Below are 22,751 nucleotides of genomic sequence, written 5' to 3' on the forward strand. Positions count from 1 at the left end.
GGGGTCTGCTCTCCAGCTGCAGTGAGTGGGGTCTGCTCTCCAGCTGCCGTGCATGGGCTTCCCACTGTGGTACCTCCTATGTTTGTGGCGCTGAGCCTAGTTTCTCTGCTGCATATGAAACCTTCCCGGATTAGGGACTGAACTTGTGTCCCCTGCATTGGCAGGTGGATTCTTTACCATGGAACTACCAGAGAAGTCCAAAGTATTTTTACTTTTTTGTAGGACTTCCCTGCAATAGCTTAGACTTCCCTGGCCTTGGGCAGCTCATGAAGCTGCCGATTCGGTTTCAGAGAAAACATAACTTCTTCGTGGTCTTCTGGTGTTGGAACCAGCCACACCAGGGAATTCTCAGTCTGAATGGCCTTCTTTGGCCCAATTAGGTATTTATTGAAGTATATCTTGGGATTAAAGATATATTATAGTCCTGAAGTAGGTTTGCCTGGTGAAGCCAGTGGAAATTCAAGGCAATAATAAGCTTGCATTCATGGGGGTCATATGAGAATGTACCAGTCTCCACATTCTCTCTCTTCTCTGGAGACTGTCCTGAATAGCCTTTTTTGCATGATGACTCCATATCTAAAATATCATTTTATTTGAGTAAAATATTAGATAGTCTAGATATGTTGTTTCTTTTAGTATGTTAAAACATAGGTATATCTTTTTATTTTTTAAAATAGACTTTATTTTTCTAGAGCAGCTTTAAGGTCAAAGCAGAATTGAGTGGAAAGTGCAAAGGATTTTCATGTACTTTCTTCCCTGCCTCCCACCCCAACCCTCCCTACTGCTGGCATCTCTCACCAGAGTGGTACATTTGTTACGATAGATGAACCTACCTTGACACCTGATAATCACCCAAAGTCCAGAGTTTACACTAGGGTTCACATTTGGTGTTATAAATCCCCTTTTAAAGAGGTGGGCTTGCAACATTATTGAGTACCACAGGTTTGAGGTTTGTCCAGGACCATCAGTGTCAGTAACTGGGTTCTCAATAAATGCTTGATGAATATATCAGCAATTACAAGTTCCTGATAGAACACATGTAAAACATGTGTTTTGTGTTTCTTTTTTCTCTTTAGGGTATATACCAAAAACCAAAATTGAAGGCACAGTGTTACTAAAATGATTAACAATGTTCTTTGAATGTTCTACCTGAATGGTCATTGGTATAGGCCAAAAGAAAAAAAATGTATATATGAAAGATACACCATATGAACACTAATCAAAGTCAAGCTGAAGTGGCAATATTAATATCAGACAAAATACTTCAGAGGGAAGAAAATTACGGGAGACAAAGAGATGCTTTATGTATTGATAAAAGGGCCTGATTCACAGAATGCAACAATCTTAAATGTTACATGTAGCAAACTACAGCTTCAAAGCACAGGAAGCCAAAACTAGGAGAATTCAAATAAGAAATTGACAGGTCCCCAATTACAGTTGAGGATGTCACCATCCCTCACTTAGTCATTGAAAGAACCACTCTCCAGAGAACTAGCAAATATATTGACCAACTCAGTGACAACATCAACCAACAGGCTGTAATTGACACTTACAGAAACCTCCATTCAACATCAGCAGAATATATATTTCATACATATGGAGTTAAGCCATATCTAAATTGGCATAGAAAGTGGGAAAATAGGTATATTTCATCTGATGATATGCCAGTACAATAAAAGAAGCTTATCAGTAGGTTGTCACCCATAATAACTTATCTCTTCGTTCCCTTTATCTTACAGCCTCTCTGTTAAAAGGACTAAAGCACGCTAACATCGTGCTACTTCATGACATCATCCACACCAAGGAGACCCTGACACTTGTGTTTGAATACGTGGTGAGTAAGATGAGAACTCAGATTTTATAATTATGAACAAAATTCTTACAGTATTATCATAGAGTTTTGTCTTTATGTAGCTATAGTGAAGTATTTCATCTGAGCACATGAGACTTATTTTGTGTAATTTTGAATGGTTTGTGTTTTAAAGAAAAATCCAGAAAAAATGTTCAGTTGAAGTTTCATTAGCTATATGATTTGTTATAACCTGTTTGTTACTAGTACACTTTCTAAATTTCAGGTTTATCAAGTAATATAAAACAATATGAGTGAAGCAAGCCAGAAAGGAAAACACCAATACAGAATACTAACGCATATATATGGAATTTAGAACGATGGTAACGATGACCCTGTATGCGAGACAGCAAAAGAGACACAGCTGGATAGAAGAGTCTCTTGGACTCTGTGGGAGAGGGCGAGGGTGGGATGATTTCGGAGAATGGCATTGAAACATGTATAATATCATATATGAAACGAATTGCCGGTCTGGGTTCGATGCAGGATACAGGGTGCTTGGGGCTGGTGCACTGGGACAACCCAGAGGGATGGTACAGGGAGGGAGGAGGGCGGGGGGTTCAGGATGGGGAACACGTGTATACCTGTAGCGGATTCATGTGGCAAAATCAATACAATATTGTAAAGTAATTAACCTCCAATTAAAATAAATAAATTTATATTAAAAAAAAATATGATGGTGATCACTCCACCAAAAGGAAGTTCACAGGCAACAAAAATGTTTTCTCCTTTGGATTTATAACATGGTTTCAGAAAAGCATCCTTATTTGGGTGATTTTTGTAGAGAAAAGGCTGATACTTACAATTTAGACTTCACAGTTTTTCCCCTTGGTTAGTATTTCAGCTATTAATTAAAACTTCCAATTTGCATAGCACACAGTGTAATGATCTTATTGTGTTGAGACTTGGGCTTGAACTCATAATTAATCTTTCTCCGTTTCTCTTAGAAAAACATATGGTATTTGTGTAGCACCATTTCAGCATTTAACTATGGAATCATGAAATGTAACCATGGTAATTAACATCCCAATTTTCACAGATGGATCTGAGAACATGTAATTTACAAGATACAAATGACATTGGTGGAGACTTTTATTAAGAAGAGTAGCTGTTGGTATTGTGACTGTATTAAGATCCCATTTTGTAATTACCACACTACTTTTTAAAAAAATTGAAATAGTGTCCATTTTTCCTTAAAAATATATAATAGAATGAATATTTACAACATTTTATCTTGCTAATGTCTGCCTAAGTCTGTTTGTCATTTGAAAATTGTGGTCTTATGAAAAAGCCATTCATCTTGTCTATTTACATATAAATGATGGGTACATTTGAATAATATGGTAATGTGGCTACAAGGACAGCTAGAACTGAGCAGTTGCATATATTACATACTACCAAGAATGGATGCAGATTCAAACATCAATGCAAATATAATTTCTTTTGTTTAATTGATGATTTGGGGGGTCAATAATGTATTCAGCTGATTTAAAATTGGAATTTTTGTTCCATATTTTCCAGTATGTCTAGTTGCAGTATTTCAGTGAAATCCAAATTTTTTTCTTAGTATACTTCAGTAACTTATAAAAGAGGTTTCAAAAATATACTTGTTCCATCCCCCCAATTAGGATAATTTAATTGAGAAGAAGAAAAATTTAGTTTGGTCCCTAAAATCAGTAATGTTGATAGAGTAATGAACAAAAATAATGTGACATTGGGTCTTTCAAATCTTAAAAGAAAATGAAATATATGTGTGAGGCTAAAAATACGCCCATTGAAGCACACTGTCTCGTGATGCTTTTATATTCTGTGGAAATTGCCATATGACAGGAAAGCAATGCCCCGTCCTGCAGTATTTGTCAACTGCTTGCGGCTGGCCGCTGAACTCAGTCTTCTTTATGTGCGTGAACTTTCCCTTGGCCCCAGTTCTTGTGCAGACATGCCAGCTCCTCTTCAATAGGCCACATAATAGCATGCACATATGCAGCACTCTGTGGGCATTTCATGCCTTTGAGAAATGGAATATTGCCTGCTACCTAGCAGCCGTCAGACTGCAGCCATGCCCTACAGTGAGCCCTCAGGAGGCTCAGGATGTGAAAAACACAGGAAACTGGCATGATCTCAGTGAGCTCTGGCGCTTGCCTCATGCCATGCTGGTGGCTCAGTGGTAAAGAATCCACCTGCAATGCAGGAGACTTGGGTTCAATTCCTGGGTCTGGAAGATCCCTTGGAGGAAGAAATGGCAAGCCACTCCCATGTTCTTGCCTGGAAAATTCCACGGGCAGAGAAGCCTAGTGTACTACAGTTCATGGGATCACAAAGATTCCGACAGGACTCAGCGACTGAGCACGTTATAATACATACATAGAAAAGCGCTGAATTCCTTAACTTGAGATGTCTGGTTTTCTTTAATTAACAACGACCTTTTGATGTTGAGACTACCTGCCCCTTGTTGCAAAATTTCTATATAACCTGGCTCCTCCCCTCGCCTCCTTGAAGCAGTTCTCAGGTTCTCTTGAGATGCTATCACCCAGGCTTGAAATCCTAAAATTTCCTGCCAGATGAAACATAACTCTCAACCTTTAGGTTGTGACTGTGTCTCAGGTTGACACCTAGCCTCTCTGGGGCAGGGAAGATGTAGATTTCCCTGTTCTCTTTCAGAGAATGGGCACACTCATGTCATTCATTTCTTATGACTGCCCTCCTCGCCTCATCTCTAGTTCTCTGCTCCACCTTTATTTCTGTATATTCCCAGGGTTCTTTGCCTTTCTCTTCACTGCCTTCCTTTGTTTGTTATCTTCTATTCCCTTCATCTCCTACCCTTTTGCCTCTCTGATGAAGTCAGTACTTCTTGTTGCCTCAACTGTAGTTTGTTTGTTTGGCTTTTGTTTGTTCTAAGTAAAATGTTCCACTGAATGTCTGAAATCAGAGTTGGGGAGGCTGAGACAACAGTTTGGGGAGGGGAAGAGCTCTGTGCTATAGAGATTGCTTAGAAGAGTTTTCCAAGTTAGAGCAGGGAAGATGTAGACCCCTTAACCTGAGACAGTATTAACCTGACTCGGTGATAGTTGCCTAATACAGAAATAACTTCCTGAGTATTTCCTAAAGCTTTTGTTTTCTTCCACTGTTTTTTCATTGCTTGCTTTTTTTTTTTTAACATATGCCAATGGAAAATTAAGATTCTTACATACTTTATTGAATTAATTGGGGCTTCTCTCAGAGCTCATTTGGTAAAGAGTCTGCCTGCAATGCAGGAGACCCCAGTTTGATTCCTGGGTTGGGAAGATCCTCTGGAGAAGGGATAGGCTACTCAATCCAGTATTCTTGGGCTTCCCTTGTGGCTCAGCCTGCTATACTTTTTTATATGCCAATGGAAAATTAAGATTCTTACATTCTTTAATTGAATTAATTTAATCAGATTGCTTTCCTCACAGTACCTGGCAGGAGTAAATTTTCTTCTCTTGCATGTTTCACAGCAGTGGAAGGGTGATAGAAATTTCAAAGCATGATCTGCCACAGAAATTAGAGTGGATCTAGTGGAGGGATGCAGAGTAGGAAACAGGAGGGCACTTGTAGGTTTGAGATGATGAGTGAAGGGTCAGAAAGGGAGGTGAGATAATGTTTAAGACAAGTATGACCACAGTACTGAAAACGAGCAATGGAAACGTACTGAGCTGTTTGCTGGGCACTGTGCTGGGGGTTTTACATTCATTTTCACTTTTGATGTTCTCAGTAGTCTTATGGGTCTGTGACTGTTGCCCCTTTACAAAGAAGAAACCTAAGGATTGGGAAGATGAGATGCTTTGTAGGATTTTGCAGCAAGAAAGATAGACTCAGATCCATCTCACTTGGAACCCTAGTGGCAATACTGGATCTCCTGTTTATGTTCCACTTTACTTAGGGTGAGCCTTTGGTCAGAAGGAGGAAAGGAAACTTTCTTTTTTCTTTTCACAACTCTTCCTTTTTCTGCACTTAAGATATAGCTGTATTTAAATCCCAAATATGGTTCAAGTGCTTTATAGTTTACATAAGTATTGTAGACTCGCTGAAAACCCAACCCATTTAAAATTTTAATTATGAAATGTTTTATGTCTCCAAAAGGCAAGCTTATAAGTGACATGTATATGCCTGATGTGTTTCACTGGGATCTACGAAATACACACACACAGCCTTGTTATTTAGGAAGACCTAAATCAATATCAGGCTTCCCTTGTGTCTCAGCTGGTAAAGAATCTGCCTGCAATGTGGGAGACCTGGGTTCGATCCCTGGGTTGGGAAGATCCCATAGAGAAGGGATAGGCTACCCACTCCAGTTTTCTGGCCTGGAGAGTTCCAGGACTTTTAGTCCGTGGGGTCAAAAAGAGTTGGACACAACTGAGTGGCTTTCACTTTCACTTTTCCCTGATATCTCAGTTGGTAAAGAATCCGCCTGCAATGCAGCAGACCCCAGTTCGATTCCTTGTTGGGAAGATCCCCTGGAGAAGGGATAGGCTACCCACTCCAGTATTCCTGGGCTTCCCTTGTGGCTCAGCTGGTAAAGAATCCGCCTGCAATGTGGGAGACCTGGGTTCAGTCGCTGGATTGGGAAGATCCCCTGGAGAAGGGAAAGGCTACCCACTCCAGTATTCTGGCCTGGAGAGGTCCATGAAGTAGCAAAGAGTCAGACACGACTGAATGACTTTCACTTTCAAAATCAATATCAAACATTTTATTTTTTATTATTTATTATTTTTTAATTAATTATTTTTTATTTTACTTTACAATTCTGTATTGGTTTTGCCATACATTGACATGAATCCACCACGGGTGTACATGCGTTCCCAAACATGAACCCCCCTCCCACCCCCCTCCCCACAACATCTCTCTGGGTCAACCCCGTGTACCAGCCCCAAGCGTGCCGTATCCTGCATTGGACATAGACTGGCAATTCGATTCTTACATGATATTATACATGTTTCAATGCCATTCTCCCAAATCATCTCACCCTCTCCCTCTCCCTCTGAGTCCAAGAGTCCGCTATACACATCTGTGTCTTTTTTGCTGTCCTGCATACAGGGTCATCATTGCCATCTTTCTAAATTCTATATATATGTGTTAGTATACTGTATTGGTGTTTTTCTTTCTGGCTTACTTCACTCTGTATAATCAGCTCCAGTTTGATCCATCTCATCAGAACTGATTCAAATGTATTCTTTTTAATGGCTGAGTAATACTCCATTGTGTATATGTACCACAGCTTTCTTATCCATTCATCTGCTGATGGACATCTAGGTTGTTTCCATGTCCTGGCTATTATAAACAGTGCTGCGATGAACATTGGGGTACATGTGTCTCTTTCAGTTCTGGTTTCCTCAATGTGTATGCCCAGCAGTGGGCTTGCTGGGTCATAAGGCAGTTCTATTTGCAATTTTTTAAGGAATCTCCACACTGTTCTCCTTAGTGGCTGTACTAGTTTGCATTCCCACCAACAGTGTAGGAGGGTTCCCTTCTCTCCACACCCTCTCCAGCATTTATTGCTTGCAGATTTTTGGATCGCAACATTCTGACTAGTGTGAAGTGGTACCTCATTGTGGTTTTGATTTGCATTTCTCTAATAATGAGTGATGTTGAGCATCTTTTCATGTGTTTGTTAGCCATCCAGACATTTTAATCTGCAGTTTCCCAAACTTAATGATGATATAGCCACATTTAAAAATTGTTAACATCAAAGTTATTTTCTAAACGATGTTGATTTTGTAGTTCCATGTAATTAACAGTGTCTTTTTTGAGGGAGTGGACCAAGTATATTAAACAGTGTAAGAAAATCCATGCCTCATACCATTAAAACCTAGTTGTGCAGGGAAAGTAACATAATTTAAAATTCATTAGTTATTATTGGATCTTTCCTTTGGACTTTACTAAGTTATCAAGGGTTTTTTGGAGGTATCTATGGAATTTGTTCCACAGTGTAAAAGATTCTTATTTATGGTAGTGTACACACTGTATATAGTTCTGTTTTTGTGCTTTATAAAAGAGTTCTAAGCCTGGCTGCCATATATTAAAAGTCCCATGAATGACATTTTAGGTTACAATAAAGTCTGCTGAAGGCCAGAATAATTAAGTAAGTGATGAAAAGTTAGGGATGTGAAAGAATATTCCAGGAAATGACTTTGGAGGTCACTCTTTAACGTGATTCTGGGACTTCCCTGGTGGTCCAGTGGTTACCACTCTGCCTGCCAATGCAGGGGGTGTGAGTTTGATCCCTGGGAGGGGAGCTGAGATCCCACATGCCTTGTGCCCCCAAAACCACAGCACAAACTAAGAAGCAGTATTGTAACAAATTTAATAAAGGTAATCACTGCAGATGGGGACTGCAGCCATAAAATTAAAAGACGCCTACTCCTTGGAAGAAAAGTTATGACCAACCTAGACAGCATATTCAAAAGCAGAGACATCACTTTGCCAACAAAGGTCCATCTAGTCAAAGCTATCGTTTTTCCAGTAGTCATGTATGGATGTGAGAGTTGGACTATAAAGAAAGCTGAGCGCCGAAGAATTGATGGTTTTGAAGTGTGGTGTTGGAGAAGACTCTCGAGAGTCCCTTGGACAGCAAGGAGATCCAACCAGTCCATCCTAAAGATCAGTCCTAGGTGTTCATTGGAAGGACTGATGCTGAAGCTGAAACTTCAGTACTTTGGCCACCTCATGTGAAGAGCTGACTCATTGGAAAAGGCCCTGATTTTGGGAAAGACTGAGGGCAGGAGGAGAAGGGACGACAGAGGATGAGATGCTTGGATGGCATCACCGACTCAGTGGACATGGGTTTGAGTAAATCCCGGGAGTTGGTGATGGTATCACTCTCTCCATGGACATGAGTTTGAGTAAGCTCCGGGAGATGGTGAAGGACAGGGAAGCCTGGCGTGCTGCAGTCCATGGGCTCACAAAGAGTCCGACACGACTGAGCGACTGAACTGAACTGAACTAGGAAACAAGATCATTAAAAAATAAAAAAGTGATTCAGTGGATAAGAGGAGATTGTTAGTGTAGGCTATCTTGGAGTATTGGGTAGAACTCCTGAAACATCTGAAAGTCACTTTCTTACACACTTTCAGAATGTTTAGATACAGGGATCTGCAAGCTGCAAGGCTGACGCCCACTTGGACATGTGCCACCCACACTGCCCATGACTCTTGGGTAGCCTGTGGGTCCCCTGGTTGGTCCTTCCTTCTTCCAGTTGTTAACCAAGCAGTGACTCTTACTAGCTTGGAAAGGTATGTGGTTTCATAATGGTCTGAAATATTATTATAGCCATGTTCTTTCTCTGCATAGCTTTGAAACATGGAAGAGAAATATAGAAAATGTGAAAGTGCTAATAAATAATTTTCCTACTTAAACAGGAAGTTAAGCAATGTAGTTTTTATTTTTTCTGCCAAAGACAAGTAAGTGCCACGTTGCCCTACTTAACACCATGCTAAAAAATCTAAAACAGACTCTGTAAGTGGAAATAATATCAATAAATTAGTAAATATGATTATGTAAATAAATATTACCATTAGTTAAAGTGTACAACTGTTCTGTTCTATTTTAAATTGCATGAGAGCAAAGTATGTGTATCAGCATTTTTCATTACCTATTTAATAATTACGTACAAGAAGAAAACCAGCAGGCTTATAACTAATCATAATTATTCTTTGGAGCAATCATTTTATTTCTTCTACTGTGAAAAATTCCAAATTAATATGCACTATTACGTAAAAGAGAAATCTGTATTCCGCACTAAGAAAAAAAAGTATGTCACCAAAAGTCATATAAAGTGATTTATGAGTCACCAAAAAATCACATTTTTTTTCCTTTTTTTCACATAAGATTTTTTTTTCTAGTGTTTTACATTATTAAAAGCTCTCTCTCATAAATGTTATTCCATTAGATTCCATCTTTCAATTGCTCATGCTCAGACTTGTCTGACACTTTGCACCCCTGTGGACAGGGATTTCCCAAGCGAGAATACTGAAGTGGGTTCCCATTTTCTTCTCCAGAGGATCTTCCCAACCCAGGAATCGAACATGTGTGCCCTGTGTCTCCTGCATTGCAGGTGGATTCTTTACCACCGAGCCACCAGTGAAGTACATGAGACCTGTATTTTTCTTCAGTTTTTTTCACTGAAAGGGAAAAAGAGTACTTAGAGAAATTAAGACTCACTGAATCACTTGGATAGGCTAAAAGGTAAAAGATAAAACTTTAACCCATCTGCGGTGTCTAAAGATCTTTATTACTCCATTTTACCCTGCAGCCTTCTGATATTAACCATCTTCCTAGTTTTTTTTTTTTGTATTAGAGTATAGCTGATTAACGATGTTGTGATAGTTTCAGATGGACAGCAAAGGGACTCAGCCATATATTATACCTGTATCCATTCTCCCCCAAACTCCTCTCCCATCCAGGGTGCCATGTAATATTGAGCAGAGTTTTCTCTGCTACACTGTAGGACTTTGTTGGTTATCCATTTTATTTTTTTTTTATTTTTTATTTTATTTTATTTTATTTATTTATTTTTTTTTAATTTTTACTTTACAATTCTGTATTGGTTTTGTTTTAAATGTAGTAGTGTGTACATGTCCATCCCATACTCCCTAACTATCCCCTCCCTTCTTCTCCCCACCATTAACCATAAGTTCATTCTCTAAGTCTGTATTTTTCTGGTTTTTAAGTAAGTTCATCAGTAGGATTTCTTTTTAGATTCCACATAGAAGGGATGCCATATGACATTTTTCCTTCTCTGTCTGACTTCACTCTGTGTGATAATCTCTAGGTTCCTCCATGTTTCTGCAAAAGGCATTATTTCATTCTTTTTTGGCTAGTTATATTGATGGTCTGAGGTATGTATTATGTTATGATATGGGACTGGCAGCTGAAAAGTTATGCTTTGTCTTTTCACCCTTCCACACAATTTACCTAATTACTTGTTTTCTATGCCTCATACATTTTGATTTCTAAGAATGCTTTAATTTATACCACATCTGTTCTCAAAAATGAGCTCTCCATCAGCCTTCTGATTTCCAGATTAAACTACCCCAAGGCAGTTGAGAATTTTTCTGCTTTCCTGTGAGATACAATATATGTGCACACATGTGTGGATGTACAACTTTAGATGGGGGTGATCAAGGAAGACCTTGCTGAGAAGTCTTTAGGTACAAAGGGAGGTGTAGAAGGAAGACATATTCTAGTCAAGAACTTTCCAGATAGAAGGCTCGTGTGAGGAGAGGCAGGGTTCCTGTGGCTGAAATGAAGCGGGCAAAGAGGATGGTACAGTGAGACAAAATGCAAGACACAGTGGGGTCCAGATTGTTTCAGGCCTTTTTTTTAAACAAAAAAAAAAAAACTTTACTGAAGTCTAGTTGCTTTGCATGTTGTATTGGTTTCTACCGTACTGGAAGGGGAATCAGTCATACATATATCCCCTCTTCTGTGGATTTCCTGCCCATTTACGTCACCACAGATCATTGAGCAGTGTTCCCTGGGCTGTACCATAGCTTCTCATTAGTTATCTGTTTTCTTGTAGTGTTTTATTTTGATGAATTTTGCTTTTGCTCATAATGAGATGGTAAACCACAAAAGGATGCTCAGCAGAGAAATGATCGGCTCTGACATTTCAGTTGAATCTCTCTGACTGCTTTCTTAAGAATAGATGGGCCAGTTCTGAAACAGGGAAACCAGTTAGAAGGCTGTCACAGTTGTGTGGCATGATGTTGGCAGTGGAGGTAGTGAGAAGTGGATGAATTCTAGACATTTTTCTAAGGTTGATCTGATAGCATTTGGTGTGGGATTTGAGAAATGAAGACAAGGATGATCCCAATAATTTTGGCTGTTGTTCAGTCATTCAGTCATGTCCGACTCTTTGCGACCCCATGGACTGAAGCACACCAGGCTTCCCTGTCCTTCACCGTCTCCCAAAGTTTGCTCAAACTCATGTCCATGGAGTTGCTGATGCCATCCAACTGTCTCATCCTCTGTCGTCCCCTTCTCCTCCTGCCTTCAATCTTTCCCAGCATCAGGGTCTTTTCTAAGGAGTCAGTTCTTCACATCAGGTGGCCAAAGTACTGGAGCTTCAGTTTCAGCATCAGACCTTCCAATGAATATTCAGGGTTGATTTCCTTTAGAATTGAGTGGTTTGATCTCCTTGCTCTCCAAGGGACACTCAAGAGTTTTCTTCAGCACCACAGTTTGAAAGCATCAATTCCTCATCGCTCAACCTTGTTTAAAGCTGAAATGGCTATAATAGTGGAGCTGCTATAAGGAGACACAAGGTAGACTGTGGGAAGATGCAACTCAGCCTTTGCAGGGTTTAGTTTGAGATGCTTATTATATATGCAAGTGGAGATGTCACAGGGCTGTTGGGTATACGGGTCTGGAATGTAGGAGAGAGATCACAGGTGGAGATTTGCAAGTTGTCTGCGTTATGATATTCAACAAGGGGATTAGATGAGATCACCAGATGTGGTCATTGTTACCTTGTTGGCTCTAAAGGAACGTTGACTTTGGACACTCACACCTTTGTGTACTCCCTGCCTCTTGTGATTAGGCTGGGCTTGTGACTTGCTCTAACCAATAGAGCAACGTGCTGGAAGTGACACAGCGGCAGTTGTGGTCTTGACAGCTTCTTGGCCTGTTGAGCACCTGCTCAGCCATGTTAGAATTCCAGTTGTTCTGCTGGGGAGACCATGAGAAGAGGCCCTTGACTGTATGGAGGAGAACTGATAACTCAGAAGACAGTGTGAACTTAAACCTGAGACCCCAGCCAAGCCATTTGCCCAGCAAGCCATCGTGCTTCTTGGGTGGGGGTAAAGGGCAAATTCCAGTCTCACGGACGTCGTGTGGAGCCAACATGGTTTGTCCCCCGCTCTGCTTTTTCTGAATTTTGACCCAAGAATTATTAGAAGTAATTTACTGGTGGTTGATGTAAGCTACTAAACTTTGGGTTAGTTTCTTGTCCAGCAATCAATAACTAAACTCTGTGTGAGCAGATGGACCTAGAATGTAGAAGTGAGGTTCAAGGACTGAGCACCAGGGCATTCAACTTTCAGCATAACATTAAGGTGTCAAAGCGATGAGGAACACCAGCAGTGGGTATTGAAAAGGAATCCCAGGAAGGAAGGGGATTTTTTTTGTGAACTCAGATAAAGCTGTTTCAGCTGAAATAGCTAGATTGACTGGGGTTTTATGAGAGCAGAGACTGCCTCTCCAGTGCCTGGCAGAGTGGCACATAATATTAGCCAATAGTTCTTGTATGAATGAATATGACATTTGAAGCAGGAAGGGCCAGCAGCTATAAGGGGCCAGAGACTGCACAGGCCCCTTAGAAGTGTATGGCCTTTCGACTTTTGTTGCGACAGGGAGGTCTTGCCTCCCATCAAAATTCATGAAGCAGAGGATTTTTTCAATAGAGTAAATATTTTCAGATATAGGACTTAAAGTTCCCTGCTCTTCCCAACCTCTCCCTCCAAAAAAAAAGAAGAAGAAAAAACCTACTCATAAACATCCACTTCAATAAGTTCATTATGTAGTCCCAGATAAATGACATCTAGAATGTGAAAAAATAAATACTATTGCATATAATCTTTGAGAAATCATCAAGAATGGAGATGAGGTTTTTAAAAGGTGGTAGGAAACAAACCTATAAGCTTACTATAGAACATTAGAGAAATGCAAAAATAGATTTTTTAGACTTTCAAGTCTAGTCGTTACCTTTTATAAGTAGTAAGGAACATTGTTACTCCCTGATTTCAGCCAAGATTGTGACAGGGACTCTCATGAGATCCTTATAAACATTAACATTGAAACTCAACTGTTCAAAGATTATTCTTTCAGTTTGTTCTGGTTGAACAGCTTCACCCAAAGCCAGCTGATTAATGAATTGACATCAGGATGGAGAAAAGTCTATTGGGGTATGCTGGAGGGTGTTGTCCTTGGCCTTGTCCTATTTGATATTTTTATTAATGACTCAGATGAAGACAGAGATGATGTGCTTGACCTATTACATATGTGTTGTCGCTCGGAGCCATAATTAACACGTGGATGATGGGATCAGGGCTCAAAAAAGATCTGATGAAATGATAAGTTGAACCTACAAGGTGAATTGCTGTGGGGATAAGTAAAATAATGTATTTGATTAAAAAAAAAAAGGCAGCCCAACCTAATACAGAAAAATAAGGCTAAAAGCAGTTTCTGTGAAAAAGTCTAGTAATTTCTTTGGTTCAAAGAACTGAAGCGGACAAGAGAGTGTGCTGAGGAGGGCTTTATGAACAGATACAACATGGAACCAGTAAAAATGCCAGGATTTAGGAGAATTGAAGCCATACTGGGGAGAGCAGAGAAAAGGGAACATAAATATTCCAGATAGGATAAGAAAGCCAAATGTGAGAGTTCAGGAGATGCTAGTTGCGGCTTAATCCTGGGAAGAATGTTAAATGCTTTGTTACAAATTTAAACTCAGTGCCTTGAACACCTTATCACCAAAAGCATTCAGTAGAGGATAAATGGATTTACATCAAATATTGTAGGGAGGGTCCCTAACCTGTAGTTTATGCAAGGGACTGAAATATGTAACTTAGATACGTTATTTCATTTAGTTCCGACTGATACCATGAAGTGGGGATCCCTCCACTTTGCAGATGAGTAAATTCATACTTAGATGTTAAGTCTCAATGCATGCCCTTTACAGTGGCTGCACCGTATCCTAGCCTGCGTTGATTGTGAATCTGGGTAACTCCAAGTTTACATAGCAAAGGACTGCCCAAAATTTTTACATTGCTGTTTAATCCCTTTTGGCATATTTTTTGGAAGCAGAAATACAATTTGCTATAAACTTTCACCTAATAATTCAGTTTTTCCCTCTCCAACACATATAAACTGTCTTCTCTATGCCAGGGACTGACCTTAAACTCGAGGGATATAAATATATAGCCCTTACTTTTAAGAAAATTTTCAATTGGAGAGTAGTTGCTTTACAATGTTGTACTGGTTTCTGCCATACAGCAACATCAATCAGCCATAAGTCTGCATATATCCCCTCCCTCTCCAGCATCCCTCCCACCATCCCCATTTCTCCCATCTAGGTCATCACAGAGCATTGTACACAGAACATTGTACAGCCCTTGCTGAAGAGGTTGAAATCTGGTGATCTCAGATAATATCTCTGATCTCAGATAATCTCCATGTGCCATTTGAGTTCTCAGTCACTGTTACAGATCTTCTTGTGTCATGGACTAGAACGTATTTATGTTTTAGTGACAACAGTAGGAAGACGATTTGACTCTTGGACTTCTCTTTATTGGAAAACTTTCAAGGATGATTCAGTTTCATATATGGAGAACTAGTTATGCCGTGTGATAGTATGATCTTATATTCTGAAAGGGTGAGTTGCCATGCAGAACCAATTACTGCGAGTGAACAGATGTAAACATTGTGGATGACAGCGTGCATACAGCATAAGGAGAATCATAAGGAGAAGGTAAAGAAATGAAAAGAAAACAAACCAGCTTTCCACCATTGTTCTGTTGGGAATGTTCCGTTTATCTAATTAGTAAGACAAAGTCCATTATCTTCTTTTCTGTCCTTTTCCCTCATGGCTTTTCCTCATCTGATAGGGAGTCATGCTCTCCTTTGTGCTGTGTTGAACTGTTCGTCACTCAGTCATGTCGGACTCTTTGCGACCCCATGGAGTGTAGCCCGCCAGGCTCCTCCCTCCATGGGATTCTCCAGGCATGAACACTGGAGTGGGTTGCCATGCCCTTCTCCAAGAGATCTTCCCAACCCAGGGATCGATCCCAGGTCTCCTACAGTGCAGATGGATCCTTTACCCACTGCGCCACCAGGGAAGCCCATGAATACTAGAGTGGATAGACTATCCCTTCTCCAGGGAGACACCCAACTCAAGAGTCAAACCAGGGTCTCCTGCATTGCCCGCGGATTCTTTGCCAGCTAAGCTACCAGGGAAGCCCTTAGGGTCTCCTTTCAGTTCAGTTCAGTCGCTCAGTCGTGTCCAACTCTTTGCAACCCCATGAATTGCAGCACGCCAGGCCTCCCTGTCCATCACCAACTCCCGGAATTCACTCAGATTCACGTCCATCGAGTCCGTGATGCCATCCAGCCATCTCATCCTTGGTCGTCCCCTTCTCCTCCTGCCCCCAATCCCTCACAGCATCAGAGTCTTTTCCAATGAGTCAACTTTTCGCATGAGGTGGCCAAAGTACTGGAGCTTCAGCTTTAGCATCATTCCCTCCAAAGAAATCCCAGAGTTGATCTCCTTCAGAGTGGACTGGTTGGATCTCCTTGCAGTCCAAGGGACTCTCAAGAGTCTTCTCCAACACCACAGTTCAAAAGCATCAATTCTTCGGCGCTCAGCCTTCTTCACAGTCCAACTCTCACATCCATACATGACCACAGGAAAAACCATAGCCTTGACTAGACGGACCTTAGTTGGCAAAGTAATGTCTCTGTTTTTCAACATGCTATCTAGGTTGGTCATAACTTTTCTTCCAAGGGGTAAGGGTCTTTTAATTTCATGGCTGCAAGAAGGGTCTCCTTTAGTCATTTTCAAATGTGTTATTAGTTCCTTATCACATTGGGTGCTGAGATTTTAGTTTATTTTTTCTGTTTACCTCATACCTATCTTTTCTGTGCTCTAGTTTTATTTCATATGGTTGCCATCCATTTATTAGACGGTCTTGATCATAGTTCAGTATTTTAATCTACAGGATTTAAGATGGAACTATGTCTGATGTTTAACTATTGTGATAGTAAATACCTGCTTATTTACAAAGATGCACAATTTATGAGTACCTTCCACTATAGGTGATACTTCCATCCACTTTTAATTGGAGGATAATTGCTTTACAATGTTGCGTTGGGTTTCTGCCATACTCACTGTGAATCAGTCATAACTATATATATATCCCCTCCCTCTTGAGCCTCCCTCACCCCCACCCCAATCCCACCCCTCTAGGCCATCACAGAGCTCCAGGGTGGGCTCCCTGTGTTCTATAGCAGCTTCCCACTGTCTGTTTTACACGTAATAGTGTATACACCTCACTGCTACTTTCTCAAGTTCGTCCCCCTAGCTCCCTGCTGTATCGACAGATCCATTCTGGACAACTGTGTCTTCATTCCTTCCCTGCAAATAGGTTCTGAATCAGGCAGCTTCTGTGAGTCTACACTATGCCTCTATGGCCTCTTTAAAAATTATTTTTCTCACTCTCATTTCGAATTTCATCATTTAAACTACAGACATGTAGTGGGGAAGTTGGTATAATCTCTGATATGTGGAAAGAGTGGACTGGAAAAACAGACTTCATTGGTAGAAGGAAGTCAGAAGATAGCAGTAATAAAAAGAGAATTCGTTTAGAAAGGAAAAAACATATTTCACATATTAATTGTTTTTTTTCCTCACAGAAGTTGTTTTCATATTTCCTAAGTTAAGGAAGTAATAATCTTGACAAAAACCATGCACACATCATGGGGCAGGTAGAGGCAGGAGAGAGATGCATTAATAAGTCTGACAATAATGATCATCTTGGGTGACGAAATTGGACAAATGTTCCAGCTAAAGTACTAAAATTGCCGTCTGAGATGAAAGTACTCAAGACCAGGATGAAGATGATCAATAACTCCAATTACCTTCACATTATATTTGAATAGACCATGAAGTAATTGGAGAAAAAAATCATTAGCAAATCTATCTCTAAGTGAAGTATAAATTCTTATATATCATACAAAATGGAGTGCCTACAGCTTCTCTCTCTTTTGAACATGCTGTCTAGGTTGGTCATAACTTTTCTTCCAAGGGTTAAGCGTCTTTTAATTTCATGGCTGCAAGAAGGGTCTCCTTTAGTCATTTTCAAATGTGTTATTAGTTCCTTATCACTTTGGGTGCTGATATCCTTATAATGACCATTATAATGAATGATTTTCTTTCATATGATTATTATTTATTACATTTCAAATTCATTTGTTAGCATCACTTTAGTTTAAAACCACTCCAGAGTCAAGTCATTCATGTTTGTTCCTGTGATGGTTGTTTTATGCACATTGTACATCGTATGTGTATAGAGAGCCACTTCATTCTGTGGCTTGTTACGAGAAAGAGATGTTTTTACTTTCACCTCTTTTACCTGATTCTTTCAAATTTTTCTGTAAATATCTTAATAAGACTTTCTTTTATTGCTACTTCTTAATTTTTCACCTTTTGGCATCATTCCTACAGTGAAAAATGGGAATTTTTAAAATTTAAATAAAAATTTTCCCCACTTACAAACAAGTGAACCCATCCTATTCTGCCACTGCCCCAACCTTCCATCCTCTCTATATGGGTATATTATAATTTTGATTAGATCACAAATTCAGTATTTACATATTTTGTCAATATAAATATTGTTTATAGCTGAGGCATGTAGTACACTGTGTTTATACTACTATACTGTGGTTACTTTTTTATAGTATGTTATGTGAAAGTCACTCAGTCACGTCCAACTCTTTGTGACCCCATCGACTCTACAGTCCATGGAATATAGTCCACGGATTTCTCCAGGCCAGAATACTAGAGTGGGTAGCCTTTCCCTTCTCCAGGGGATCTTCCCAACCCAGGGATCGAACCCAGGTCTCCCACATTGCAGGCAGATTCTTTACCAGCTGAGCCACCAGGGAAGCCCAAGAATACTGGAGTGGGTATCCTCTCCCTTCTCCAGTGGATCTTCCCAACCCAGGAATCGAACCAGGGTCTCCTGCCTTGCAGGTGGATTCTTAACCAGTTTGGTTTCCCTGAAATTAATAACTTCCCATTTTTCGTTTGTACTGTTAATTCAAGACCTTCCCCAGTCTCTGCCTGCTCTATCTCGTCGCTGATTTCCTTGGGTGCCCTTCCTATCACTACTAGATTGGAGCTCTTTTTCTTCCATCCTATGTTTTGTTTGGGAGTGGACACAATTTCTGATAGCTTTCTGGGAAAGAGTGTGGGGGAGATTTTTTTTTTTTTTTGAGACATTGCATTTCCCAAAATATCTTTATTCTGCACTTACATTTGATTGGCATTTTGGCTAGATATAGATTTCTTGGTTAGAAATAATTTCAGTAGAATTTCTATGAAATTGTTCCATTATTGTCTAGTTTCTGTTAAAACACTTGTCTTTATTTCCAGTGTTCTAAAATTTCATGCTGAATGAAAAAGTTGGTCAAGATATAGCTTTATTTTCTTTGGGTGCACCTTTTCATTCTGGAAACTCGTGTATGTCTTTCCTTTTTAAAAAATACAACTTTATTGAGATACAATTCATATAACAAAATTTACTCTTTTAAATAAGTGTAAAATTCAGTGATTTTTAGTATATTCTCAGAGTTTGGGAACCATCACTGCTAAATTTTAGAAAATTTATCACCCTGAACAGAAGTGCCATACCCATTAGCAGTCACTCTGATATATCTCCACCCTTCTAACTGCTAGCAACCGGTAATCTACTTTATATCTTTATAAGGATTTGCCTGGACATTATATCTAAATGAAATAATTAATATGTGACTTTTTATGCAGGCTTCTTTCACTTAATGTAATGTTCTTGGAGTTCATTCATGGTGTAGCCTGTGTTAGTACTTTGTTCTTTTCCATAGTATGGCTTGATGACAAATTGAAATGATAATGATATAATCATAGGTCAGGCATACAAAAATGGTGTCAGGCAGTCATTGAAGATCTGGTTTCAGACACTGAGGCTTTGAATTTTCTCTGAACTCAAGTCAAACTCTATGACCCCACCACCTGTGTTTAGAACATCGTCCCTTAGCTGCAACTTTGTAGGTTCAAAGTCCCCCCTTGTAACTACACAGCCATTTCAGACCCCAGTCCATCCTTGCTTAACATGCATCCTTACTTCTTGCCAGTTCAAATTATAATTCTTGACAAACAATTTATTTCATTAACTGTGGCCTTGCAATTTCTGCCTTTATAAGTTTCTTCCATTTTGTGCTGTAACAGAGCACAGTTCAAGGACTTCTTGAGTTTGTCTTTCACATGCAGTCCTAACGAACTCCAAATGAATGCCTCTTTATTTCAATCATGCCTTCATTTCTGAAATCTTGATTAATAGGTTCATATCAAGTGTGTTTATCCAGTTATCGGTTGATGTACATTTGGGTTGCTTTTAACCTTCTGGCTCCTGTGAGTAGTGGTGCTGTGAGCATTTGTGTATAAGCGTCTGTTTTCAGTTCTTTTGAGTACATAGATAGGCGCAGGAGTGCTCAGTCATCTGATAAACTGTCTTTAAATTTTTGAGGGACCATCTTAAGACTGTGTTCCAAATTGGATGCACCATTTTACCCACAGTGTGGGGGGTTTCCAGTTTATCTACACTCTCTCCAGTGCTTGTTCTTGTCTGTCCTTCCCTTTGCAGGAGATCTGTACTAGTTTCTCATTGTCATTTTGTTCTGCATTTCTCTGGTGACTAGTGACTAATGAGGTTGAGCTCTTTTAAGGTACATCTGTTGCAAGAAACTATTTTAAATTATTTTGAGTTCTTCACTTTACTTTTTCTTTTTTCTTAGCTCTTTTATTATGTAAATGTCAGACCTCCTGGATTGCTCTTCCAATTTTCTTGCCTTTTCTCTCCTATTTTCTAATTCTTTTTTCCTTTAGCTCAGCATTAAGGGACTCAACTTTGTGTTTCATCTATGTTATTGAAATTTAAAATTTCAATATTAATTTCTTAGAGACCTTTTTGTTCTCAGAATATTCCATTTTATAATATCCTTTTCTTGTTTCAGGGTTGCAATACCTTTTCAGATGGTGCAGTAACAACTTGATTGGGAGTTCCGAGTGCGTTGGATAGCTGGTTCACCATGAATTTCACTGTAGGAATTGTCTAAGCCATTTTGTCGATACACCTTTGATATCACTATCTTCCCTGCAGTACAATAGGAGTTCTGGTGAAGATTCTCCTAAATCCCTGCCCATAAGATAAAGTCCTAGCTGACAATCTTCTGAAAGCAAAATAGAGGACAGAAATCCACTTAATCCTCCTGTTTCAAGATGGTATGCCTGTCCTTAACTGGCTGGGTTTCCCAGTTCACTATTTTACCATCTCTGGGTTTCGGAGAGGCAATTACCTGTGTAAGCAAAGTGGGATAAAGGTGTAATGCTTAAAATCTACTGAAAAGGTTTCCCACTACTCTCGCATATTTCTGACCTCTATATGTAGATCTCTTGTTCATTTTCACTTCCTGGTGCCAGCTCTGAGCCATTTGGTTGTTCTGTCATACAAATAAGGTCGCTTCTAGGCTTTCCCTGCTGCCACTATAATAATCCATTTGTTGTTTGTTTGCGTTTTGCTATGCTGAACTTGCTACCATCTGTTTCAGAGCTCCTAAAATTTTGGTGAGTACCTATTCAAGAGTACAGAATGGGTATGCATGTCTAGCTTGCCATATTTACCTTCAAATTACATCCATTCTTCAGTTTAAATATGAACAAATGTTTGAGCTTGTCACTGTGTAAACCACTGTGTAATTAGGAATTTTTTCACATCGCTGATTGTGAAGCATATAAATCTTTGCTACTTATCAATTATCAGAGTTTATCACATGTGACAAGGCTAGTGGGAGTAAAGATATTTGAATTAACTGTTACTAGATTCCCTGGCGGCTCAGATAGTAAAGAATCTGCCTGCAGTGCAGGAGACCTGGGTTTGATCCCTGGGTTGGGAAGATCCCCTGGAGTAGGAAATGGCAACCCGCTCCAGTATTCTTGCCTGGAGAATTCCATGGACAGAGGAGCCTGGCCGGCCACAGTCCATGGGGTTGAAAAGAGTTGAACATGATTGATTGAGTAACACTTTCACTTTCAGATTATTATCCCATCAGTAAAATTTTAGGCACACAATCAGTATCTAGAGCATGAATATGCCTTTATTAGGATGTCTTGTCTCAATGAAAAATATTTATTATTATTACTTGGTCCATTAGTCATTTTGCTTGTTTTTCTTTTCTTTTTTTAAATTATAGCTTGTTCTGATGATTGTAGGAAGTTGATAGCCTGTATAAACACACTCACATACATTTGAGAGCATTTTAAAAGTTAATAAGAACCTTTTTACAATGCAAGTTGTATGTATAAGGAATGAACAATGACGAAGGCTTCTGATTTTAAAACATAATTAAGAATGTATAGGTTGCTCATTTTGAAGATTCATTATATTTTTGATAGGTGAATATTATTATGAGAATCTTCCTTTTGAGAATATGAACTTTAGTGATCTAAGTTAACTTCCAGCTTCAAGTGAGTCATTTACTCCTTTTTCCCTGGCAGATACCAGTTCATCTATAAAATCCCTGACAGATGCTCATGGCTCATTTTGATTTCATAATTCACAAGCTGAAAAACTAATTTGTCATGGCAGCTAAGTAAAGAATTTTCCATCTTCTGGGTCTTTCCTTTTTTCTTGAATATGTGCTCTTTGTTTTAAAGCTTTGGATCTCAGTTATTAGTTTTCATTTTGGCCATCCTCAGGGACATTTGAAAGACTGAACTGGTCTCTTTTCTCCTCTTTCTCTTTCTCTTCCCTTTCTATTTGGATTTGAAGCAACAGGGAAAGATGATATGTTGAGTATTTTAGCCAGGATTTTAGGAAATGTGTCGAAGAACAGTGCCTAATTCTAGCAACAAGATAGAAAATTAGCAATGCTGAGGAGAAAGGGTATGGGGAGGGGTGATCAATAACAGAATATTTATTAGAAATCAAGAAGACAAGAAAGGATTCGTTTTTTTGCTTGGTTTTCTTTAAATCAGATTTCACCAGCATAAAAATACAGTGAACTGAGTGGTGTCTTGTAAAGGGTGAGCAGGGCAACAGGATTGTTCCTGCCTGTCATTCTGACATCAGTGTGA

The 22,751-nt window shown here is 39.5% G+C and overlaps 1 protein-coding gene across 3 annotated transcripts in view; it reads left to right on the forward strand.

The window, feature by feature from the left end:
* Positions 1 to 22,751, forward strand: part of CDK14 (cyclin dependent kinase 14) — a 557,423-nt gene that overhangs the window by 268,673 nt on the left and 265,999 nt on the right. For all 3 annotated transcript variants that reach the window (XM_040260248.1, XM_040260249.1, XM_040260250.1), the window contains one exon: positions 1,740 to 1,834. In XM_040260248.1, the coding sequence (XP_040116182.1) occupies positions 1,740 to 1,834 (95 nt within the window). The remainder of the gene's footprint in view (positions 1 to 1,739; positions 1,835 to 22,751) is intronic.

The sequence above is a fragment of the Oryx dammah genome, unplaced genomic scaffold (assembly GCF_014754425.2).
Source record: "Oryx dammah isolate SB20612 unplaced genomic scaffold, SCBI_Odam_1.1 HiC_scaffold_18, whole genome shotgun sequence".
Classification (NCBI taxonomy): Eukaryota; Metazoa; Chordata; class Mammalia; order Artiodactyla; family Bovidae; genus Oryx; species Oryx dammah.